Source organism: Indicator indicator, chromosome 23 (genome assembly GCF_027791375.1).
Source record: "Indicator indicator isolate 239-I01 chromosome 23, UM_Iind_1.1, whole genome shotgun sequence".
NCBI lineage: Eukaryota > Metazoa > Chordata > Aves > Piciformes > Indicatoridae > Indicator > Indicator indicator.
The window spans coordinates 8014748-8041164 of NC_072032.1; the positions used below are offsets into that span (position 1 = coordinate 8014748).

General features: G+C 47.3%; 1 protein-coding gene across 1 annotated transcript in view; it reads left to right on the forward strand.

Moving 5' to 3' along the window:
* Positions 1–23398, forward strand: part of FAM53A (family with sequence similarity 53 member A) — a 50661-nt gene extending 27263 nt beyond the window's left edge. The window contains exon 5 of the mRNA XM_054391499.1: positions 22701–23398. Within this exon, the coding sequence (XP_054247474.1) occupies positions 22701–23024 (324 nt within the window). The 3' untranslated portion in view covers positions 23025–23398. The remainder of the gene's footprint in view (positions 1–22700) is intronic.
* The last annotated feature ends 3019 nt before the right edge of the window (positions 23399–26417 follow it).

Sequence of the window (26417 nt, forward strand, 5' to 3'; positions counted from 1 at the left end):
AATGCTTGACAGTGAGGGTGGGGAGACACTGGAACACATTGCCCAGGGAGGTTGTGGATGCCCCCTCCCTGGAGGTGTTCAAAGCCAGGTTGGATGAGGCCTTGAGCAAGCTGGGCTGGTGGAAGGTGTCCCTGTCCATGGCAGGGGGGTTGGAACTGGATGATCTTGAAGGTCCTTTTCAACCCAATCTGAAGACATCTGTCACTTGGTTGCCACTGAGGAAGTGAAGGTGACATTTAGGCTGGTACCTGTGGCAGGAGGATACAAAGGTTTCTTTACTGAGAAGCTGAGGAAACTGTTGAGCTTTCACATGTGCTGCTGTTCCATGAATTCCATCAGTCAGCCCTGAGGTGCACCAAGCAGAGTGCAGCCAAGAGGTTGCACATGTTGTGCAGTGTGTGAGTAAGTTCTCCTGTGACAGATTTCATTCTGTTTCCAATCAAACAGCACTGCTGCAGTTTGAAGCCTTTCCGGTGTTTAACATTCTTGTACTACTCCTCCCCCAGTGCTGGGGCATGGAGTTGGGGGGGGGGGGGAAGGAAGAAACAATTTTAGTGTGGAGCTTCTTTCAACGTGTTCTCTGGTTTGAAATAGTTAATACAGAATAGCTGCTTTCATATAAGAGAGGAGTGGTTTATCTCCTCTTCCTTTAGGTAAGCAGACAGTGAAAGTTCTAAGAATCTCCAGTGAAGGAATCTGGGGACTGGAGTTGTGCTTTCCTGGCATAAGGTGCTTCTGCCTCCTTAGAAATGCTTTGAAGTCATCTGGATTTTATGCTAGTGGATTTTGTTGGTACTATGAAGGATCCCAAGTGCCACCCCAGGTCAGGCCAGACCCTGTAGCCTGGCACCCTGCCTGTCAGCTGCTCTGAGGCATGCAGGAACAATGGATGTGCAACCTGATACTTCCTCCAGCACGATGACCTGGCTTCAGCCTGGGTGCATCCTGGGGGCTTCAGTGGTTCAAATTAACAACTGCTGATAGGTCTGTTTCCTGTGAATAATTTGGAGTTTAACCCTTTATCTTGGACCTCCGTAATAGTCCACAACAGTTTACTTTTAATAAACTCACATTCATCATCACCTTCTCCAAGCAGCTTGACTGATGTTTCTTTCTGGAAGGTCTGAAATCAGTCTAACACACTTGAAGGTCCCTTCCAACACAAACCATTTTGTGATTCAACGATCTTAAGGAAAACTTTTCTGCTCTTTGCCTATACAATGTACTTCTGCATGCCAGAGGCCAAAGACTTCAGCAGTTGGATGATCTTTAAGGTCTCTCCTAACCCAACCCATTCTGTGATTCTATGATTTCCCAAATGTGTTGTTTCTTGAAGGACAACCTTAAGACTTGGAGGACAAATGTCTGGATGGATGTGGATATAATAAGGAATTTGTGGCTTTTCTAAGCTTCAGCAGTGAGCATAAACTACAGGATTTTGAGTAATGAAATGCAAGTGAGCTTTGAGCTGCTAGAGTTTGGCCAAGCTCTTAAATTTATTCCTTGCAAATTAGTTTAGAATTCATAGAATGGATTGGCTGGCAGGGACCTTCAAGATCATCTAGTTCCAACCCACCTGACATTGGAAGGGACACCTTCCACTAGACCAGGTGTCTCAAGGCTTCAGCCAGCTAGGCCTTCTCTAGAAGCTAGAGAATTGTTAATGCAGGGAAGAACTTCTCTTTGGAAGGCAACAGGTGTGTGGAAGGCTGGAACAGCTTCTGAGATGTCTGCTCCTTGTGTAATGAATGTGTGAGAGGGAGAGACTTTGAGCAAACTCCAGCGATGGCCAGTGACAATCCCAGCACCTCTGTCACGGGTGACACAGCACAGCTGGTCTTGAACTCTAAACACCTCTCTCTGGATGATGGTTGTCTAGTAAACTTCTAAGTGTTTTGACTTGGGTTGTAGGCTAAATTGGTTTCTTCCAAGCTGAGCAGTCTGCCAGGTAGTGTGGTTATGCCTCCAGTATCCTCAAGTGAAACACAAACACGATGCACAGTGAGTTGAGTTGGAGTTTGTGTGAGTGACTCTCTACATCTGGCTTCCTTATCCATCTGTAAAACCAACTGTGGAAATCATGGGTGAGGAAAGACCTTTTAAATCATCCTGTCTAATGCTCTGTTGATGTGTGATTGCTCCCCACAAAGATGTGTTTCTCTGCTATTTGGTCCACTCTAGCCTTTTACATGCCTCCAGGGATGTGGTTTCCTTAGCAGATAAAGAGCCTTTTGTGGGAAGCAAAGGCAGCTTCACTTAAGCTATAAAAATTCAGACTCACTTAAATAGTGGCTTGTATTTTTGGATCTCTGTCCTACTGCCATGATAATATTTTGTGGAAATGAAACTTTAAATTTAGCATCTTGGTCCTCTGGTTGATGACTACATGAGCTCTTAGGCTCAATTTGAAAGCAGCTTCTGCAAGAACTGTAGGTGGGAGAGCAGATATTCAGAGATTCATAGAATAGATCAAGTTGGAAGAGACCTTCAAGATCATTCAGTTCCAGCCTTCCTGCCATGGGCAGGGACACCTTTCACCAGACCAGCTTGTTCAAGGCCTTATCCATCCTGACCTTGAACATCTCCAGGAAGGGAGCATCCACAACCTCTTTGGGCAACTTGTTCTAGTGTCTCCCCACCCTCACTGTCAAGAATTTCTTCCTAATCTCCAGTCTCAATCTACCCACCTCTTAATAATTTAATGCTCTTCAAAGTGCTGCAGTAAAATAGGTTAATCAAAATGAATGTCTGGTAGAAAGCAGTGAACCTTTTCAGTCATCTTAAGTTTTATTTACTCTCCTTTGTGAAGAGTTACATAGATGCTGCTTCCTGTGCTGCAGTTCTGCTAACTAAATAAATAAGCACCTGTTTTCAAAACTGGAGAGAAAAGCAACCCCAAATTTCTTAACCTCTGTTGCATCAGAACAAAAAACCTGCATTCCTGTCATCTGCAGTGGAGGTGTGCACAGCTAGCAAGTGAATTTGAACTCTAAACATTGAAAGAACAAATTAAAACAAAGCCCAAACAACAACAACAAAAATCTCAAACCAACACAACTTTATGCTATGTTGTTTTAGTTGTTGGGTTTTGGGTCCCTCACTCCAAGAATGACATTGAGGTGCTGGAGCAGGTCCAGAGAAGAGCAACAAGGCTGGTGCAGGGCTGGTGAGGAGCAGCTGAGGGACCTGGGTTGTTCAGCCTGGAGAAGAGGAGGCTGAGGGGAGACCTCATTGCTCTCTACAGCTATCTGAAAGGAGGTTGGAGTGAGGTGGGGATCAGTGTCATCTTCCTAGTATCACATGATAGAAGGAGATGAAATGGCCTGAAATTGTGCCAAGGGAGGCTTAGGTTGGAGATGAGGAGAAATTTCTTTGCTGCAAGAGTGGTCAGGAATTGGAAGAGGCTGCCCAGGGAGGTGGTGGAGTCACCACCCCTGGAGGTGTTGAAGAAATGTGTGGCCATGGCACTCTGTGACATGGTTTAATGGCCATGGTGGTATTGGGTTGATGGTTGGACTCAATGATCTTAGAGGCCTCTTTCAACTGGAACAGTTCTATGGCTTAACAGAGGGGAGGTTATGTGGGGAGCTGAATAGATCAAATAATGTTTACTTCTCAAATAAGTTCCCCCAAGAGGGATGAGCAGTAATTTAATGCAGGTAATGCTGGTTTCTGGCTGAAGGCAAGCAAGCCATGCCCTCTGCTAGCTCTGTGCTTCCACTTGGGCTGTGGTGTTGGCTCTGAAGCAGGGATTTGCTCCTGTATTTGGAGCCATGTACACCTGCACTTGTTAGCAGCCTTCTAAACTTCATCACTTGTGGCATTCAGTGCTTGTCCCTTGCCATGTCCATCATTTGAGCAGGAGCTCAGCTAAGCAGCAGCAGGATTTTCAGGGAGGTGTTAAACTGTGTTTAGTTCACTTAAGTTTCAAGGCAGCTTTTATAACCTTGTTAGAAATCTGTGTTTTCCACAGGGCTTTATGTTACTATCTGACAAAATTGGTTCTGAGCTTGGAATTTGGCATTTCAGGAGGAGTTGTGTGGCTCTTTCATCCTGCTGAACCTAAATAGCTGAGCAACACATCTGCTGTGTGAAAGGGACGTGGGAAGCCTCTAAATATTTCTATTTCAGGAGTGACTTTGTTACCAGCAGCTAAAAGGCTTAGCTATAATTACCCAGCTCTTACTAAAGCTGTGCTGTTTGAAAACTGATGGTGAGTTGCTACACCCATCCCTTCTGAGGTGGGTTTCAATGGGAAGTGCTTGGAAGTCTTGGTATTTAGGTTTAAAAGTCTGTTTATTACACTTAAGAACTAACAAAGCAATGTAACACTCCTTTTTTAAGTTTAGACACTGTACAAAGTGAAATCCTTCCCTGGAGGTGTTGAAAAGAGGCAGAGATGTGGTGGTGAGGGCCATGGCTTAGCACCAGCCTTGGTAGAGTTAGAGAATGGTGGGACTGGATGATCAGAAAGAGCTTTTCCAACCAAAATGACTCTGAGGGGATTCTGAGGAGATGGAATGTTCCTGTTGTGCAGTCACTTAGTCTGCTTTGAAATGAAGAAAGCTTTGGTTATAGAAACCACTTTTTGTTTTTCCCCTTCCACTGCCACCCCTGTGGTTTGAGTTTTGTGTTGAGGACTCAGAGGAAGGAAAGCTGAATTCCTTTGCCTTGTTTTCCTCCTGCACATACAATGGTGATTACAAGGCCTGTATGCAACAGGCATTATATTTTGGTCATGTTTTGTCTCAAAGCAAGTGAGTCATCTTCTGCCTGCCAGGCTTCAGAATATGACAGCCCTTGAAGAACTTTCCATGAGAGGAAGCAATAACAGATTTGTGGGATGGCTAATGAGTAATAGATGATTAGTGTCCTCTTCCTGCTAAGCTTTAGTACCTAACAGGTAGTTTGCTTTTCAGTGGGATGGATTAGAGAAACCTTTTCCATCCCAGTTGATAAACTGATCTAATATATGAATCCTTGAAATGTCTATTTTTATGTTGTGGTGCAAAATCAACGTGGATTGTTCTCACAGGGTTACCTGTTGGGAATGGTGGTGTTCTCTTGGTTTCTGACAAGTTCAGTTATAGGAAATCATAAAATCAGACTGGTTTGGGTTGGAAGGGACCTTCAAGATTATCTGGTTCCAATCCCCCTGCCATGGGCAGGGACACCTTCTATGAGACCTACTACTATGGCCCCATCCAACCTTCTCTGAATACTTCCAGGCTTGGAGCCTCCACAACTTCTCTGGGCAACCTGTTCCAGTGAGTTCTTGGGAGTTTATGCTACAGCATCTGAGATTAAAGTTTTTTAATCTGTTAAAAATAATCCTGTTATATCTTGGGAGTCAAGTGATGTTTGTCCTCAGTTGATGTGCATCTGCCACTGCCTTCATTGTTTATTTAGGTGAGCAGAAGTATCCTTGATATATTAAGCTGGAGGAGGGGAGATTTAGATTGGAGACTAGAAAGAAATTCTTGACAGTGAGACACTGGAACAGGTTGCCCAGGGAAGCTGTGGATGCCTCTTCCCTGGAGGTGTTCAAGGCCAGGTTAGGTGAGGCCTTAAGCAACCTGGTCTAGTGGAAGGTGTCCCTGCCCTTGGCAGGGAGGTTGGAACTAGATGATCTTTGAGGTCCCTTCCAACCCAAACCATTCTAGGATTCTGTGACTTTTGATCAAATGGCAGCTCAGAATCCTTACACAACACAAGCCAGCCTGGTGTCGCCTGACTCATTCCACATGTTCTTAAAATGTTTTCCCTCCAAAGTGTTGTCAGCTTTTTGCCCCAGGACTGGCTCTGTCCTGCATGTACTTATGCTTTATAAGGAAGCTATGGATGATTACTTGCTGCTGTGTGTTCTCTTTGGAGGGAGGACAGAAGTAAATGTTGGAAGCAGGAGGAATTCTTCTTAGATTACTGTGTGAAACCAGGGCATGTGCTGAATTAAGTAGTTTACACAGCTTGCTGCTCTTCAGGTTTATGCTTCTTGTGTATGACTGCTCTGTAAGCCCCATTTGGCTTTGCTCTGAGTCCTCTCCTGCTCTGCTTTGCTTTGCTGCCTTCTGTTTAGGGATTTTTCAAGTTCTTTGGTCTGGTGTCAAAATCTTGTTTAGATTCCTTTGGAGCAACTGTCCAGGAAAGCAGTGATGCCTCCTGGTGCTGAGCTTTGCTAAACCCTGCTCTGTTTCCATTGGGGCAGTAAGAGGTGGTTTGTTCCTTCTGCTGGAAGGATCCAGTGGAACTGAGTCTCTTTGATCCTCATGTGTCCAACTGATGATAGCATCTACAGCCTCTCTGTAAACACAGAGGTGCTCTTGGGCTGCTGTAGGAGCTGCCTTATGCATGTTACTGAGGTGTTCTCCTGGAACCTGGAGGCCCTGACACTTGCTGGGTGACTCAAGCGTCATCACAAGGTGTTTGCTAGCCAGGCTGGGGAGTTTCAAACATCTTTTGAAGCCACGTGAGGCTCTTCAATGTCCTCATCCACAATTCCTTCCTGGACACTCCTGTTCTTGTTATGAAAGGGTCTGGTATCCAAACAGGCTCAGATGTGATCATCTTTACTGTTCATGGAAGTGGTGTTGTTGAGCCAGCCTTTGGTTTCAGATGGCTGTTTATGCTTCAAGAGTGTTTCTTCCTCAGCTGTGAGTCTGCTGATACATGCTGGATCTTCTGCCCTCAGGCAGCACAGAATCACAGAATTAACCAGGTTGGAAAAGACCTTCAAGATCATCAAGTCCAACCTATCATCCAACACCATCTAATCAACTAAACCATGGCACCAAGTTCCTCTTATGTTAAACACCTCCAGGGATGGTGATTCCACCACCTCCCTGGGCAGCACATTCCAATGGCTGATTACTTTCTGTGAAGAATTTCTTCCTAACATCTAGCCTAAACCTCCCCTGGCACAGCTTGAGACTGTGTCCTGTTGGTTCTGTCACTGGTTGCCTGGGAGAAGAGCCCAACCCCCACCTGGCTACCACCTCCCTTCAGGCAGTTGTAGATGGCAATAAGGTCTCCCCTGAGCCTCCTCCAGGCTAAACAACCTGAAGAAGAGGCACTGGAACAGGTTGCCCAAGGAGGTTGTGGATGCCCGTTCCCTGGAGGTGTTCAAGGCCAGGCTGGATGACACCTTGAGCAAGCTGGGCTAGTGGAAGGCCTCTGCACATGGCAGGGGGTTGGAACTGGATGATCTTGAAGGTCCTTTTCAACCCAGGCCATGCCATGAATCTGTGAACTTGGGAGAGCAGCAGGAACTGCGACCTGAATAGGGAAGAGATTCCGTCTAGTGCTCCAGCACACTGTCTGCAGAGCAGAACGAGTGACAGGTTTGGGACACTTTGAATTTCTCCTCTGTTTATTTAGGGGGGGGGGGTGGAAATGAAAAGATCTTTTTTTTTAACTTTGCAGTATTTCCTGTAAGGTATCAAGCAGTGCTGCTGGGCTGCTTTAGCTGTTTTCATGCTTGATATGTTGTGGTTTTTTTTTTTTTCTTCCCTTGTGGTAAAGTCCTTCCCTTATTACAAAACAGATTTCATCTCATTTCATCTCATGCCTTCTGTTGGGGATCATTTTGTCTAGACCCATTCAGTGTGGGGATCAAGTCCAGTTCTGTGGTAATAATAAAGTTTGTGATGCATATTAGTAGCTTTACCTTGAAATTACAACAGAAATAACTCAATCCTTGCAGCTCATGCTTGGAAACTGTAAAATTGAGGATTACAGAGAAGGAAAGGAAGAGGAATGGCAGGATGTTGAAAAGCATTTTTAGCAAGCAGTCATATTTGTAATAACCTCTGATCTGTAGAGCAAAGCTCAGTGGAGCTCTTGGCAAGCTACTAAATGCTGCTGTTGACTCCCTCTGCATTGGTTCCTTCTGCTTCCACACATCAGTCCCAGCTCAGGCATGTTTAGAATTCTTTCATCTGCTTCATACCTATTTTTTGCTCCATCCGAAAAGCTTTTGAGTACTTAACCCTACTGGAGTGCCACTAATTCATTTAAAAGTGACTGTAGGATGGGTGCCATGCAGAGGGACCTGGACAGGTGGGCTGAGGAGAATCTCATGAGGTTTAATAAGGTGAAGTGCAAGGTCCTGCACCTAGGTCAGGGCAATCCTTCAGATCAGTCCAGGTTGGGGGATGATGAGATGGAGAGCAGCCCTGTGCAGGATTTGAGGGTGCTGGGATGAGAAGCTGGGCAGGAACCAGTTGGACTTGATGATCTTAAGGGTCCTTTCCAACCAAAACAATTCCATGATTCTATTGTATAAAGAAAATGAAGAGCAGTGAATGAGATTGAAGTTTTCAGATGTTGCTGGTGTCTTCCTTTGTAGGTGTTTGGAGTTGTCTGCCTTGTGCATGCAGAGACCAGAAATAAGTTACTTTAAGATGCTTTTCTTTAGGTCCTGCAGTCTTTGGTTTTCTTAGTTCTTGACTAATTCTCCAACCTGATTCCTTGCCATGTATGCTTAGCAAAAGGAGCCTGTTTCTACTTTGCTTTTCAGAGCCCCAAGATTAAAAGCAGCAATTTGGAGGGGGTGGGGAGGGGAAATACACTGATTGTATTTGGGCAACTCAGGATGAAGCTGGGGCTCATGTGTTGTTTGGGTACCAGGAGGTGTTGCAGCTTTTTCTCTAGCTGTTGTCATGGTTATAGTTTCTCTGCACTGTTCCAAGTACTGGGGATCACACCATAGATGTTGATGTTGCTCTGCCACGTGAACACATCTGCTGCTAGGTTGTGTGTCTGACTGTCAGGAACACACTTTGATCAGACCTCACCTGTCTGGTTTCAAGATGCAGTTAAATAGCTCCAGTAAATATTTGCATTAACCAGCAAATAAGATGGGACCTTGCAGGTGAGGTCTGTTGTTAGAGCTGGTCCAGAGGAGGCTATGAAGATGATGGAATCCCTCTGCTATGGGGAGAGGCTGAGAGACTTGGGGTTGTTCACCCTGGAGAAGAGAATGCTGCAGGAGACCTTAGAGCAGCCTTTCAGTATCTGAAGGGGGCTGCAGGAATGCTGAGGAGGGACTTTGTACAAAGGCGTGGAGGGACAGGATGAGGGGTGATGACTTCAAACTGGAAGAAGCTGGACTGAGATCAGACATGAGGAGGAAATTCTTCCCCATGATGGTGGTGAGGCACTGGAACAGGTTGTCCAGAGAAGCTGTGGAGGCTCCAAGCCTGGCAGTGTTCAGAGGCAGATAGGATGGGGCCTTGAGGAAGCTGGTCTGGTAGCCAGTGTCCTTGCCCATGGCAGGTGGGGTTGGGACTTAGATGATCTTGAAAGTCCCTTCCAACCCAAACCATTCTGTGAATCTGTGCTAATGAAGTGATGGAGAGCCAAATGCAGCTCCTGAGCAGGAGTTCTTTGCTCTGAGATGCAGTAGAAGGTAGCCTGAGATGAAATATGATTTCTAGTACAAGTTATCAGCAGGACAAGTCATAGGTAAGTCTTTGTTTATCAAGATGAATTTTGCTAGGTCAGATCTATCCTTCTTATGGTGTGTTTGGATAAACCTATAGTGATTAAAGCAGTACTTTGCCTTTTAACAGTCAAACTGCAAGGCTGTGAGGAGTTTCTCCATTCCTGGGAGTTATTTGAAGCTGCAGCACTAGAGGGACACCCTTCAGCCACCCAACAGCTTTTTTTTAATGACTCCTGAGCTTCCAACAATGAAGAAAATGACCTGAGGTCATTCAGTGGTCTTGGAAATGCCTGTGCCACCAATTTGTGTGTGCTGAACAGTTTAACTGTCTTCAGATGGCTTGAAGAGAGCAGCTGAGCAATATCTGCACTCCATGCTGAGAAACAGCATTGCCCTTCATAGAATCCTAGAATGGTTTGGGTTGGAAGGGGTGTTCAAAATGATCTAGTTCCAACCCCCCTGCCATGAGCAGGGACACCTTCACTAGGCCAGGCTGCCTTCACTTCAGTGCTGAAGTTGTGGACCACAGTTGCTTAGAGCTCTACCAGGCATCAGATGGAAGAGAGAGGTCACTGTGGGTTAGGATCTAAATGGAGCTTGTGCAGACTCCCCTGGCTTGCCACAGTTCCTTCACTGGCTTCCAGCCAGGTCTCCAGTGGGTATGGACTTGGGAGTTAATCACAAAGTCCTTTCTTTGTGAGCACTGATTTTGGAGGACAGATAACTGTTTTCTTTCCATGGCCATCTGGTGTGTGAGGGAAGGGTGGCTGGGCAGATCCTTCTCCTGGCTCTTTTTGCCATCATCTTCTCCAGTTGTTTTCTGAGACTTTGCAGTCCATGTGCCCCTGTAGCCCTGTCTTCATACATAATCCTAATAACAATGCCTGTGTGCTAGCTGATGAGGTGTGAAACGTAGGAGTAAGGTGGGTTTCACCCTCCAACTCAGTGTAGAAGTGAGACTGATGCTGAGTGCAGACAAGGGAGCATCTTTGCTCACCCCAGGGTCGGATGCTTTGATGCAGTGCTTGCAACAAGCTCCACTTTGGAGATGGGGAAGCAATTCTGTACAGTGAGGGTGGTTGGGAGGTTGTGGATGCCCCCTCTCTGGAGGTGTGCAAGGCTAGATTGGATGAGGCCTTGAGCAAGCTGGGCTAGTGGAAGGTGTCCCTTCCCATGGCAGGGGGTTGGAACTAGATGATCTTGAAGGTCCCTTCCAACTCAAACCATTCTGTCAATCTGTTAACTTCCAGCTCCTCCAGTGGCACTCCAGTTTAATCACCAGTGTGACTTTGTTCTCCTGTTGTAACGTATTTGCAGGTTATGCAACAGCCTTAGGGAGTTCAACTACAAGCTGCAAGATCAGTTTTTTCCTCTTAAACATACTTGGCAGTAGCTCTTAAATTCACTGTGACAGTTCCTGTGGATGTTGGCTCTCATCCATCTGCTTTCTATGGCCACCGAAACTGCTGTGGAGTTTCTCTTCTTTTATTGAAGCCCTCCGCTGGGGCAGGCTGCCCCTTGGGAATGTCCTTTCCAAGCAGCAGATTGGGAGCTTTTTCCCCTTGAGAGGGACAGGCCACTCAGCACATCAGTTGGTGGCAGCTTTGGCTGGCAGATGGGACACAGCAGTTGCTTCTGGGGTGTGTGGAGATGCTTCTCACCAGGAGCAGGTTTGGTGTCCTGGCTCTGGTCCTGGGGATGGCCTGACTCTGGAACAGGCTGCCAGATAGCCCTTCTACCTACCTGGTTTTTAGAACTGCTGTACCCTGTTTTTTCCCCTGGAAAACATGGTGGAGTGGATGGAAGCATCCCAAGGGCTGCTGGTGGGACAGCACTGTCAGGTTTTATTTCCTTCACATGCCAGGATTGTTGCCACAATGTTGGTGCCAGGTGAACATTCGAAGTCCTCAGGACTCTGTGGGAACCCATTAGAATCACAGGATGGTTTGGGTTGGAAGGGACTTTAAAGGCCATCTAGTTGCAGGCCACTGCTGTGGACAAGGACACCTGATACCAGGCCAGCTTGCTCAAGGTCCCATCCAACTGCCTTTGAATACTTGGCAGGCTTGGAGCCTCCACAGCTTCTCTGGACAACCTGTTCCAGTGCCTCACCACCCTCACAGAAAGAATTTCTTCCTTGTGTCTGATCTCAATCCAGCTTCTTCCATTTTGGAGCCATCACCCCTCACCCTGTCCCTTCATGCCTCTGTATAAGGCTGTTCTAAGCTCTCCTGTGGCCGCCTTCAAGCTGAACAGCCTCAACTCTCCCAGCAGAGCTGCCCCTAGCCTTCTGAGCACCTTCATTGGCCTCCTGGCCAAGCTCTTCCAGTTCCATCAGTGCTGCATTTGTCTGTTGTGCATTTGTAGAACTGAATTTTGACCCAGGTGCTACCTGCTGGGGTTTATTCCTGAGTTTTGCTGCATGTCTTCCACTCCCCAGGAACGCTCAAGCAGTAGAGCAGCTTGAGCCCATGACTGCTGCTGCCCTTTGCAAGGAGGAAGGACTCCATGAGCTCACATTTCAGAGGAGGTTTCTGCCTTGCTCTCAAGTACGTTTTCTTCATCTGACACAACAGGAAAGCTTTCAAATATTTGTGCTACTATTTCATATGGAAAGGAAACTTCTGTGAGTCAGCAGGACAGCTGAAGCTACTTCTCATATCCAGAGTGTTTGAGAACTGAATCAGTGTGCAAGGCCCCAAAGCCTTGCTTCCCCTGGAGATCAAGGAACCAGCCACCCCTTCTCTGTCCCTCTTGTCATAGAATCATAGAATCAAGAAGGCTGAAAGAGACCTCAAAGATCATCGAGTCCAACCTGTCACCCTAAACCTCATGACTATCTAAACCATGGCACCAAGTGCCACGTCCAATCCCCTCTTGAACACCTCCAGGGATGGTGACTCCACCACCTCCCTGGACAGCACATTCCAATGGCCAACCACTCTCTCTGTGAAGAACTTTCTTCCTCACCTCCAGCCTAAACCTCCCCTGGCGCAGCTTGAGACTGTGTCCTCTTGTTCTGGTGCTGGTTGCCTGGGAGAAGAGACCAACCCCCTCCTGGCTACAACCTCCCTTCAGGTAGTTGTAGACAGCAATGAGGTCATCCCTGAGCCTTCTCTTCTCCAGGCTAAACAGTCCCAGCTTCCTCAGCCTCTCCTCATAGGGCTTGTGCTCAAGGCCTCTCCCCAGCCTCTTTGCCCTTCTCTGGACATGCTCCAGCAATTCAACATCTTTCCTAAACTGAGGGGCCCAGAACTGGACCATGCTGCAGAGGCCACCTGTGTCATGTCCCATGCTAAAAGCAGCATATAAATGGAAGCTGAAAAGGTAATTTGAGGGTTGGGGGGGGGACCTTTTGACTGGGTGGCAGCTGCAGCTTGAAACATCTCCTCTTGCAAGGTGCCTGCAGCAGCTGCTTGTGATCTGTGTCTCCCCTCCAACAGCAGCCTGGCTTGTGACAAAAGGTCTGTGAGTTTAATGAGGGTGAAACTTGGCAGCTAGCAGAAAAGCACTGCCAGGAGCGTGTGAACACTTCTCAGGTGGCTTCATGCAGTTAAGGATCAGCTGTTTCTTGCCAGATACAACCTTCCTTGTGTGCAGCACACTGCCCCTTGCATTCACAGGGTTTAACTGAAGGCACCACACACTGCTGCACCAGCCCAAGGCTGGCTTTGCTCAGCAGCTCTGGTTTCCATGATTAGGAGGACTGCTAGGTAAGAAATACTCAGTGTGATCCTTACTTGGACTTTGTAGGCTCTGTGGGTCCTTTTAAATAGGCATGGGAGAGTGAACTGAGTAAAAGTGTGCTCTTGTCTAAGCCAGAAAAACAGATGGTACTAAAAATAGTTTATTACCAAGGTCTAAATATGGCTCTGATTTTTTTTTTCTCCCCCTTATAAATAATGCAGCCATAAATCCTGCTGGATATCAATAAGTATTGAATTAACTGCAAACTGCTGAGTGCTACAGAACCTTTTGGCAGCTCTCCAAGCTTGGTGTTGCCCTTCATTCATAGGATCAATGTTTAATTCCTTAACAGGGGAAACCTGAGGAATTCATCCTCTCTGAATGGAAACAGAGATGCAGGCAGCTTGAATGAGTAGCTACAGGGGAAGGCATCCCACTGGAATGGAAGGGGAGCTGTGCTTGATGAGTTCCTGCTAGGTCACAGCCAGGATGAATCTCCTCCTTTCTTTGCCTTGATGCATGAACAATCAAAGACTCCTTTTTTATCTATTGTTGCCATGGAGGGCATCCATTTAAAGTTCAAATTCCTGCAGGCTTGGGAAGAAGGAAAGGAGATAGGAGTAGGCTGGGCTGGGAGATGATAGGCAAGCATCAAAAGTGGGCTGAAGACAAGCCAGCACTTTGTCCTGTGACAGGACAGAGCAGGCTGGGACTGCTTGGTTTTGAATGGATGACTGGAAGTGTTTTGGCCTGGTGAATGGGGCTGCAGGCACAGAGAACATCTGGTGTTTGGCTTTCTTTGCATCAGCAGCCTGGGTCACCATGTGACATCAGGCCCAGGAGGGGTGTGATGGAGTGAGCCCCTGCTGCTGGAGCTTCCCTGGGCTCCCACAGGCCTGGAGGACAGGGAAGGAAATCTCATGAAGGACAGAGGTTGATCCCTGCTTGTTGCATGTGGCATTCACAGAAGTCTTTGAGTCAGAAAAGACCTTTCAGATCATCAGGTCCAACCATTACCCCAATACTGACAGATCACCACTAAACCATACCCCTCAGCACCACATCTACATAGCTTGGAAACCCCTCCAAGGATGGGCACTCCACCACTGCCCTGGGCAGTCTGACACAGGCCTTAACAGCCCTCAAGGGGCAGAAATTATTCCTCATGTCCAGCCTAAACCTCCCCTGGTGCAACTTGAGACTGTTTCCTCTTGTCCTGTTCCTTGGGAGAAGAGAGCAATCCCCACCTGGCTCCAGCCTTCTTTCAGGGAGTTCATAGAACCATTAATGTTGGCAGAGACCCCTGTAACAGATGCCTTACAGCCAGCTGGAGCTGCTCTGAGCTGTTCAGCACCATGTTGCTTTGTCCTACCTCAGCCTAGCTGTGTGTGTTTGGGGCACTTGCTGTCAGCAGTGTGCTTGGAAGAGGAGGAGGCAGCTGAGTATCTGCTGTGGATTTGCTTTTCCTTTCTGGCAAGTTCCTACATGTCCAAGTCAGTGCTTGCTGTTGAAAGAACTAATGAGGACCAGGCCTGCAGCTGACATTGTGAGAAGAGGCCATCTCTTAGCTCACAGGCCAGCTTTCAGCCAGCTGTGGATATTTTCTCTTTTAATTATTACTTAGCCTGTCACTAAATTGGATTATGCTAAAGTTATTGGTGGTGTTGCTTGGAATAAAATCCAGCACTGAGCTGAGCTATGGCTCAGTGTTACACACAGGGTGCTTCATGTGCCTGAGCTGCAGCAGAGGGTTTAAAGAGGTGAGAGCACTCTTCTCAGGTTTTACCATCTGGGGTTTGGCAGCTGGCAGGTGTTAGATGTTGCCCTGGCTCTAAATTACAAGAGATGGTGGCAGCAGAAGGGTTGAGTCATGCTCAGCCTTTGATGGGGGAACTGTTTTCCAGATCTCTTGGCAAATAAATTAGATTTCAAATTAACTGGGGTAACTTCAAGGGTAATTTGGGGAGAAGGGTTCACAGAACCATGGAATGGTAGGGGTTGGAAGGGACCTCTGAAGATTGAGTCAAACCCCTGATTGAGGCTACTCCTGGAGGACTGGGTTCAGTTTTGGGCCACTCACTCCAAGAAGGACATTGCAGTGCTGGAGCAGGTCTAGAAAAGGGCAGCAAAGCTGGGGAAGGGTCTGGAGAACAGGGCTGGTGAGGAGCAGCTGAGGGAACTGAGGGTGTTTAGTCTGGAGAAAAGGAGGCTGAGGGATGACCTCATTGCTCTCTGCAACTCCCTGAAAGGAGGTTGGACCCAAGTGGGGGTTTGTCTCTTCTCTCAAGGAGCAAGTGATAGGAGGAGAAGAAATGGTCTCAAGTTGCCCTAGGGGAGGTTTAGGTTGGACATCAGAAGAAACTTCTTCCCTGAAAAGATTCTCAAAGACTGGAACAGGCTGCCCAGGGAGGTGGTTGGATCCCCATGCCTGGAGATGTTTGAGAGAGGCTGAGATGTGGTGCTGAGGGCCATGGTTTAGCACCAGGCTTGGCAGAGGTAGAGCATGGTTGGACTGGATGATCTGAAAGGGCTTTTCTGACCAAAAGAATTGCAGTTCTCCAACAGTTTCAGCACAGGTCAGCTTAGTATTAAAAGCATGTAGCAGGTTTGCCACTTAATGCCAAGAGCTCTTCCTCAGCCCTATGTTCAAAATGGTCCAGAGTCAGCTACAGAGCTAGCAAATTGCAGTAGGTAGCAGAGATGGAAGGGAACCAGTGCTAATTCTGTTCATTTTTAAACAAGTGTGTTGTGTTCAACTTGTCTCTGGAAGTAATTAGTGGTGAGAGTCCACCTCCAGTTTGAATTAATGCTCCTACAAGAATTCATTGTTAGGTTGTGGGGTTTGCATGAGCTGAACAGAAGATTTCCAGCAGCCCTTGTACAGGGGGTGTGTGGTGCACTTGTAGGTGTAACAGGACCTTCAGGCTTTGCTTTGGACAAGTGTTGCTGTAGTGGAAAATGGGTCTGAAGGAAAGGGGGAGTTGTTCCTAAACTGGGATTGTGTTTCCCTTTCTCTCCCTCCCCCCTTGCCTGGCAGAAGTAGACTTTATGGCCCAATTATAGGATCCCCTAAAATGCTGGTTATGATGGAGTGCCAGCATAACCCAATAATAGAGGTGAGGCTGATGGCTGTCAGTACCTGATGAGGGCAGCCTTGGAATCAGCATTTGGAGTTTGCTTTCCCAGTTTCTTCTAAATTGGACTCGTTGCTTCAGCTTTGTGTTAGACCTGAGGAGGAACAGCAAGGAACATGCTGGGATTTGAAGAGAAGTTGCTTCATGGCTGTCCTCTGCTCCAGTGGTGGAAGCCACTGCAGCTCATGGCAGAGTCATGAAGGAACAAGACCTTGGCTAAACTGCCCAGGAATCAAAGTGCTCTATTAAAATAGATGATACAAGTGGCAGGAAACAAAGCCAATATGGACAGGCTTTGAAGCCACAATGGTCAAATCCTGTCCTGTGTTACTCTGGTGCATATTCAGTCAACACTGGTGCTTAAAAGCAGAGTTGGGTATGGAGAAGTGAACTTCAGAAGGTGGCTGTAGGAGTTTTGGGGAAGCACAGCTATGTTTTTTTTTTTTCTGTTTTGAATGTCTTTGGTTACAAGTCATAGAATCATGGAATACTTTGGGTTGGAAGAGACCTTCAAGATCACCCAGTCCCAACCCCCTTTCATGGGCAGGGACACTTTCCACTCAAGGCCTCATCCAACATGGAACACTTCAGGGGGGGAGTCCCTTCCAGCCTGCTATTCTGAAGTTCTGACCCTCCTCCTGGTCAGTTAATGGAGTAATTTCCAGCATCTGTAGGAAATGATGCTTGCTGGGCTGGCTCTGAGAGCAGTTGAAACTTTTTCTCCTTAATTACATGCAGGTGAAATGGGCCTGGGGTTTGCAGAGTGTAATTCCACTTTCTTATAATAAAATCCTGAGTGATTTATACTTGGAGGAAAGGTAAAAGGTTGCAGTTCACAAATCCACTGAATTGGAGAGTGTGAGGTGCCAACATCTTAATTAAAATTCCACACAGTAAACTTGTAAAGATGCAGTTTAATGTCAGCCTGGGTTTTATAAGGGGAAAATTGCTTGATGTGTTCACCTTCATGGCAGTGCTGGTGTTGAATCCTAGTCCTAACTGCAGTACATGACCAGCTTAGTTTCCAATTTGTCTTTAGAAACAAAGTGAACCCCTGTGGTGAATAGAGCTGGACTTGGAGAAACTGCTGAGCACCAGCATCTGAGTTCCCTGCCCTAAACTGCCCCTATCCAACCAAACTTTAGAAAGGGATAAGTAACAACTCCCAATAGAGTTTTGTCTGCTTAAATTCAGTTTACATGGGCACCTTTTGACTGACAAACTTGGCTTTCTTCTGCTTCAATTCCTTAGCTTCCCATGTCTCTTCATGTCACAACTTAATTGAGCCCAGGGGAGGGGTGAGCTGATGGCTCTGAAGGGGCTGTGAGGTTTCTCCTGGGTTGTTCAGATGATCTTTGTGAACCACTAGAAGGAAGAGGTGTGGAGAGGCTCCTGAGTGAGTGGGAAAGTGAATTTTATATGCATTGTGCCTGGCCTTGAACATCTCCAGGGGAGGGGGACATCCACAACCTCCCTGAGCAACCTGCTCCAGTGTCTCACCACCCTTACTCTCAAGAATTTCTTCCTCATCTCCAGTCTAAATCTTAGAGTTCATCAACAAAATTCAGAAGGCTACTGTGGCACAATTTTTAGAGTACAAGCATTAAAATCTAGGCCAATAAATAGATCATCCTTTGTGGCAGACTGCAGCAGAAAACTGCAGGCTTAAATCTAGAACAGTCTGGCTAGTGGCAGATGAAAGCCTGTTCCTTCACAATGCTGTTTAGCATCTGATGTGGAACAGGCTGCTGTCAGCTTGCTTCTCTTCCTGGGCACCTACAGGTAAAAAAATTAAAGCAACCTTTGAAGATCCAGCAGAGACAAAGTACTGAACAACTTTCATTTCAAGTCTCAACCATGTCGCTTTGTGCCAGCTTGGGTTGATTTTTAACTGAGCCTGTGGCTTTGCAGCTGGATTTACCTTACTGCAGCAGTCATCTTCTCTCTGAGGTGAAGAATGGGGATTAGAGGGAAGTGTCTCATTGCATGGCACAGAACCTCTGTTCTTTGCTCTGTCTTGTTCCCATCCAGTGCTTTTTTTTCTGCTGCTAGGTACAGCTGGTGAAACCAGCATTGCAGTTGGGAATACAAAAATGGATGTCAGACTTCCAGGGAATCTCCAGAGCTACAGAAAGTGAACAGAGAAGGGCAACAAAGCTGGGGAAGGGGCTGGAGTGGAGGTCAGGTGAGGAGCAGCTGAGGGAACTGGGGGTGTTCAGCCTGGAGAAAAGGAGGCTGAGGGGAGACCTCATTGCCATCTACAACTCCCTGAAAGGAGGTTGGAGCCAGGTGGGGGTTGGTCCCTTCTCCCTAGTATCAGGTGATAGGAGAAGAGGAAATGGCCTGAAATTGTGCAAGGGGAGGTTTTGGTTGGAGGTTAGGAAAAATTTCTTTGCTGCAGGAGAGGTCAGGGATTGGAAGAGGCTGCCCAGGGTGGTGCATGGCCGTGGTGCTTTGGGACATGGTTTAATGGCCACAGTGGTGTTGGGTTGATGGTTGGACTGGATGATCTTAGAGGGCTTTTCTAACCAAAAGCAAGCTCCAGGCAGAAGTCTCAGGATGGGACAGAAAGCAAGCCAGGTAACTGCTCTAATTAGTCTGATGAATTCCTTCTGTTCCTGAGCCTGTGCCTTGAGGCAGCAGCCCAGCCTCTCATGGTGCTGAGTAGCAGCAGGATGGGCTTTGGGCTTCTGGTGGTTTCAGGCTTCCTCTGCTGCTTGCTTTGTGCCAGCTGCTGCAGCTGCACCCCTTCAGAGCAGCTGTATCTGCCAGCCCCAGTCAGGAATGGGGGGGAGCTGGGGGCACTGGGGTCTGTGATGAGGCCACAGGGAAGCAGCCTGAGAGCTGCTGCTGCCATTGTGGCCTGGGGTTGCATGCACACCAGGGGCTTGCTTTGCCCTTGCTTACTGCAGCAGACACTGGGGTCCTGTTAGCAAACCAAACCAAACCCAACCTTTTTAGTGCTTTTTATATCTGGAAAGTGATGTGCTGGGGGCTTCTGCACTGGGGGGGTTAGCCCAGAGTACAGACATTAGCTTCCTTTCAGGCTGCTCTGGGCCTTTCTTGTTTGCTTTCTATGGCAAGGGTCTAGAGAGAGATTTCTTTGATTTCCTTCCCCACCATTGTTTTCAGTACAAAGTTGGGTGGGTTTTTGTTGTTTTGTGGGTGGTTAGGGTTTTTTTTTTTTCCCCTTAATATTCAGACATTTTATCGCCTCACTTCTTTTAAAACTCAGTTTCTTTTTTTTTCTCTTTCTTTTTTTTTTTTTTCCTCCCATCACACAAAAGAATACTTTTAGCTGATTGAGTTCTATCCATTGCCAACTGTGGACTCTTTTGTCTTCTTAGTCCAGCATCCTTTATGAAACCCAGGACCATTGAGCAAGTACTCCTAGGCTCCCCACTGGGCACAATTGTGCCTGGAAGGTGTGGTACTGTAGCAAGGCCCAGCTCAGGGGCCTGAATGCTTTGCAATTTCTACCTTTCTGCTGAGTGAAAGGAGTGGGATTGTGCTCTGAGATAATAAATCCACCTATTTTTAGCCTGGTGGCTGTGACAAGTGTGTGTGTGGGGGGGTGGGGAACAAAGAACCAGTTGAATGCTTCTGCTGCTGTGTTGAAACCAGTTAAAAGTCCCCATTCAAGTGGTTTCAGCACAGCTAGCAGGCAGCTCTCCAGCTCTGCACCCAACCTGCCAGCAGGACAGCTGGCTGCCTGTGCTGCATCCACTCAGAGGGGGATTTGAAGAGGAACTTGGGGATTCCTTCCTCAAACACTGAGAGCAGAGCTTCCAAAGCTTGCCTTGGGGTGATCCAGTTGCTTCCCAGGGCCAGGAGGTACTGGGTGTCTTTTCCTTAGTAAAAAGTGACAGGATGAGGGCTTGTAGTGATAGGACAAGGAGGGGGAATGGATTGAAGCTGGAAGAGGGAAGATTTAGAGTAGAGATTAGGAAAAAATTCTTGACAGTGAGGGTGGTGAGACACTGGAACAAGTTGCCCAGGGAGGTTGTGGATGCTCCCTCCCTGGAGATGTTTAAAGCCAGGTGGGATGAGGCCTTGAGCAACCTGTGCTGGTGGAAGACATCCCTGGCTGAGGGGTTGGAACTAGATGATCTTGAAGGTCCCTTTCAACCCAAACCATTCTATGAATCTATGAAAATGCCCCAAACTGGGGGCATTCTGTGAATTCACAGATTTTATGAATCTATGAAAATGCCTAAATCAGGGGAGGTTTAGGTTGGATAATAGAGGGGACTTCCTCCCTGGAAGGGTTCTCAAAGACTGGAGCAGGCTGCCCAGGGCAGTGGTTGAATCCACTTGCCTGGAGGTGTTTCAAAGAGGCAGAGATGTGGTGCTGAGGGCCATGGTTTAGCACCAGCCTTGGTAAAGTTAGAGAATGCTTGGACTGGATGATCTGAAAGGGCTTTTCCACCCAAAAATATTCTATGAACAGAAGATTTCAAGAGCTTAAAATATTGTCCCCTGTCTGGAGATACACACCAGGAAATGTGGTCCATTTCAGAGCCATGAGATAGGTTTGGGTTCAAATCTCCTCTTAGACTTTGTACTTCAAAACTATGGGTTTGGTTTTAGTGAAATGAGAGAAATACTCACCCCTTAGTCAGAAAATGGAGCTCAACTGTTTCACTTGGATAAGCTGTGAGCAACAGAGAAATGCTTGGGAATCAGGAATGTGTTTTATACCAGAACTGGCTTTGTAGGGGATTGAAATTTGCAAGTGGAAAGCTCTTTGATTGCACAGCACTGTCAGTGTTTTGAATGCTAGTTACACACAGAACTGGATGTGGGCTCCAGCCACAGCCAGCAAAGGCCTTGGTCCCTTCCTCCTGACAGAGCTGTGGTAGCAACCTCTGCTTGCTTGGTTGCTTTGATCCTTGGGTGCAGGTCTTGGAGTTGTATCTCCTAAACGAAGTCTCATTTGTGTCTGTGCAAACTAGGTTGTCCCTCACAGGTCATTATGGCCTGAAAGCTGTGGCTTGTTAGCTACTCTGATGTGGAGTCAGGGAATGGTTTTGGTTGGAAAAGCCCTTTCAGATCATCCAGTCCAACCATTCTCTAACCCTACCAAGGCTGGTGCTAAACCATGGCCCTCAGCACCACGTAGAAAACATCTCCAGGGATGGGGATTCAGCCACCTCCCTGGGCAGCCTGTTCCAGTCCTTGGGAGCCCTTTCAGGGAGGAAGTTTCTTCTGATGTAATACAAGCTATGAAAGGTGCTGGAGCAGGAGCAGGGCTGTGCAACAGACTCATAGCAGAAGGAAGTGTCCTCATGTGGTGCAGGCTCAGAGGATGCTGCTGCAGTGTCTCACTTATGGAGAGACACCAACCGTGCTGAGCCACCATCCCATGCCAGTACTGCTGTCCACTCCTCAGCCTGATTGTGCTGTGGTTGGACTCTAAACCTCAACGGTGTTGCCTTTTACCCAAGCTCTCCCTCCAATAAACTCTCTGTAAGTTTGCTTACGGAGATGTTCAAAGAACTTCATGAACTTGCAGAGCAGCCATGAGCTTGTCTGCAAGGTGTTCCATGTCAGACACTGGCCCCAAGGGGCAGGCAGATCACCACAGTGAAGTTTCCTCCCTCTCCATCATCCAGTTGTCTGCAGGCAAGGCTGACTCCCTCAGATTTCCTCTGAACATGTGAAGTTTTGTGTATGCAAACGCCCAAAGATCTTGGAAAGCTGCTCCTGTGGCTGCTGACATGCACTGATGAAGTGGAAAGATGATCCAGTGCTCTGGAAGAATGAGCATCTGGAATGTGGTGTTGTGGGAATGTTGCAATGTTCCTGCTTCCTCCAAATCCATCAACAAACACAAAATACTTAATAAATGACAAACTGGAGGAGGAAGCTGGAGATGGGTGTGAAAGTTGGGTTTGCTCCCTCTGGATCTGCTTGCAGTGAAGTGATTGCTCTGTGTATGAGAGGCAGGAGTCACTTCCCCAACACACTGAAAGCTAACACAGCTTTGTTCTCCTGCCTCTTACCACCTCTGGGCAGGAGCCCTAGCTGGTTCCCCCTCCTCTCACTGTGTGATTTGAGTGTAGCACAACTGAGAAGCTCTTCACTCGTTAAGGTCTTTATTCTGCTGCTTGTATAGGTCCATTTCCTTTCTTAAATGCTGTTTCCAGAGTCCCCTCAGGGCTCTCTTAGATCTGTGAGGGGCCTGGGCACTTCAGCACTTTAGCTGAGGGACAGAGAGAGCACATGCCCCTTCCCTGGAGACCTGCAAGGCCAGGTTGGGTGAGGCCTTGAGCACCCTGGTGTAGTGGAAGGTGTCCCTGCCCATGGCAGGGAGTTGGAACTGGCTGATCTAAGGTCCCTTCCAACCCACTTGTACGAATTTATTCTGCTCCTGTACCCTCGTGGTTAATATTTTCTTTCCTTTTGTTTTTTGTTTTTTTGTTTTGTAATTGCAGACTTTAAAAAATTCCAAAAGTCTTTGCTCCCTTGACTATGAAGATGATGATGATGACACACAAATGAAGACCATTGTGTCATCCCCTTGTGACTCGAACGATCTTATGAACATCATCACGCCGGGTTCCAGCCCCATGAAAGAACAGCTGGATGAAGTCAGGCACCACAGCTCATGCCAGGGGAGCTTCCAGACAAGGGATTACAAGCAAGCAGCTGCAGTCTGTGAAAGTGATGAGGACACAAGTGATTGTGAGAGCACTGAAGAAGGCATCTTTCCTCTAGACTGTGGGGACTTGGACCTGGAGCAGATCGAAAACAACTGAGGCTCGGCAAGAGTTGTGTGCTAGAATCAGAGTCATTCTAAATTCAACTGCTAGAGGATTACCTTTGCCATGCATAATCCATGTCCCTGACTCTTGCCTGGTTTGGGCCTGTCTTAGAAATGTTTCAGGTGGAAAGGGGGGAGGGGGGGAATAATAATAAAAAACAAAACCCACCAACCAAAAGTGAACGATTCGTTACCTGTTTTCAGTCTGTTGCTGATCAATACGTGGATGACAACACAAGTGAGGAGGAGGTTAAATGTTATTTTGAATATTTAAGGAATAATTCTGATTCAAAGTTTCCTAACAGATATTTTGCATTTTTATGGCTTTTACAGTTCTGGAGGGGGAAAAAAAAAAAATAGGGGAAAAAAAAAAAAGAGAAAAGGAAAAACAAACAAAAAAAAAAGTTAAAAAAGAAAAAAGGCATCTATTTTGAAATGAATTTTCAGAGGGCATTCTATAAAACAAAAATCTGTCTACAGTGATTCTGCTGCAGGTATTTGTTGCTTTTGTTTGAAGAGCTTCATGTGAAAAGTGAAATTGCATCATGAAATTGGGAGACTAAACCTTCAGATTAGAGCTCAGCAATCCCTAGCTGACAACTGCTCCAAAATCCCTAACTGCCACCTTCCAGAGTGTCTGGTTAAAACCTTCCCAACAACTCCAGATCTTTTTACATACAGTCAGGACTTTTTGGATTAAAAGATGGCAGTGATCTTAAAGGTTAACATTTTTGTTTTCCATTCTTTCACTTACTTGAATTGTTTTCTAGCCTGAAGCAATGCTAGGGTGGGATAAAACTGCAAGCAGCTGTCCACCTACTTGGTCATGATGGGTTTGGTTTGTTGTTTTTTTTTTTTTTTCTGTGGTTCAAAAGAATGTACAACAAGAGCACTTGAACTTTTAGACAGGGACTTTGTAATGATCAATTCCCCAGGAGGTGATCCCTTCAGCAATACTAGAAGGAAAATAGTCCTTGAAAGAAATAAAAATGACATTTTGCTTTGCATTTGGTGTCTGCTGCTGAATTGCACCAGTGGGGGGGGTGGGATGTCTGTGGCAGGTTCTGGTGTGTGGTCTTGAGGAGGGCAGATTTAGACTGGAGATGAGGAAGGAATCCTTTCCAGTGAGGGGTGAGACACTGGAACAGGTTGCCCAGGGAGGTTGTGGATATCCCTTCCCTGAAGGTGTTCAGGGCCTGGCTAGATGAGGCCTTGAGCAAGCTGGGCTAGTGGAAGGTGTCCCTGCCCACGGCAGGGGAGTTGGAACTGGATGATCTCTGAGGTCCTTTCCATCCCAAATCAAGAGTTATGTGCAGGATGAGTGGAGGGAGGAGGGCAGGTTCCTGGTCATCTGCAAAGAAAGTGACATCAGGTCTGGAGAGCTGGGGAATAGCTCATGCTGGATTCCCAAGTCTCAGTGATTCACTCTGATCATCTCAGATGTCTTATGTATTCATCACAGGGCTGCAAAGATGCTGAGGGGACTGGAACATCTCTCTGGTGAGGAAAGTCTGGGAGAGTTTGGGCTTTTTAGCCTGGAAAAGAGCAGACTGAGGAGGGATCTCATCAATGCTGATCAGTACTGAAAGGGTGGGTGGCAGCAGGATGGGACCAGGCTTTTTTCACAGAATGTTAGGGGAAGGGACCTTGAAAGATTGCCTAGTCCAACCCCACTACCAGAGCAGGATCACCCAGGGCAGATCACACAGGAACACATCCAGATGGGTTTTGAATGTCTCCAGAGAAGGAGGCTCTACAACCTCTCTGGGCAGCCTGCTCCAGGGCTCTGCCACCCTCACAGTAAAACAGTTCATGCTGATGTGGAACCTCCTGTGCTCCAGCTTGCACCCATTGCCCCTTGTCCTGTCATTGGATATCACTGATGGTTGGACTTGATGATCTTAGAGGGCTTTTCCAACCCAAGCAATTCTCTGATTCTGTGATCTGCAGCCTGTGCATTTCGTAGTTGTGGTGATGCAGTAGTGGGGGTTTGTTGGTATCACACTTTAGCCATGGTGTAAAGCTTTGCAGCAGCATGATCCAGAGCAGCTGCAGAAACCCATAGCTGACAGCAGGATACTCTTCTGCCCTCTATGTTTATAGAGGCTTCAGTAATTAACCTCCCAAATACAGACAGTGGAAGAGGTAGAAGAGAAGCAGCCAGCTCCATACAATTCCTACCCATCAGAAACTGCTATGAAAGGTGGGCACTGGAAATTACTGCAGCACCCTGGGTGGTTTTGAATATGTCATTCCTTTGCTGAACTAAGGCAAGGCAAAACATCCAATTCCTTGAGAACAGACAAATTCCCTCTTTGTCCTGAACTCCCTGGAATAACCCAGCCCACACTCTCCATCCCCTGATGGCTGCTGAGTGCAGGGACTGCCTGGGGTTCCTGTTGCCTTCTCCAATCATTTCTGCGTTTTCCTTCAGCCCTTTATCCTTATGGACAAGAAACTCACTTTGAGTCTTCAAAGCACCACACCTGCTTTAAACGTGCCCATGACACACGGGGTGGGATTGACATCCCAGACTGGGGGAGCAGGAGGTGTCTGAATTCCCACTGCAGTCAGTGGAAGTCCCCACAGGCAGTGAGATCTGGGGAGCAGCTCTGTGCTCAGTAGGGTGAATCCCAACAACTCCCTTGAGCATTTCCTTTTGCAGAGAAATGGATCCAGTGCTGGGCAGCAGGAACAGAGCTCTGTGTGCAGGGAGAGGAATAGAATCCTACAGAGAGAATTTTCCAAGGAAATGACTCAATAGACATTTCTCTCTGTAATAAAATTTCTCCTCAGGACCATACAGGAGGCATTCAGAGAATCACTTTGGCTGGGAAAGCCCTTTCAGATCACCCAGTCCAACTGATCTCTGCCAAGGCTGGTGCTAAACCATGGCCCTCAGCACCACATCTCTGCCTCTTTGCCACACCCCCAGGGATGGGGATTCAACCACCTCCCTGGGCAACCTGTTCCAGTCTTTGAGAACCATTTCAGGGAAGAATTTTCATCCTAATGTCCAAACTAAACCTCCCCTGGCACAATTTTCTTCAACAGTTAAATCAGGCCACAAAAGAGGACCCCCTTCCCTGCTGTCATCATCAGCTGAGGACGTGTCCTGCCTGGTCCTGGCAGGAGGTGGTCTCCTTTCTGAAACCAGCCCAATCCATTTGTGTCACACACAGCCTGCTTGGCCAGGACCATCCCTTTTCTGCTGCCTGTGCCTGTTTGGCACCCCCCTGGCCCTCCCCCCAGGCTGTGCTGCTGTCCCCGTGGGCTGCAGGTGCAGATCACAGCCTGAGTGCCCAGCACCTGTTCTGAAGGTTGGCAGATAGTGACAGGCATAGTGACAGTCCCCACTGAAGGCTGGTCCTGCCAGCCAGCCAGCTCT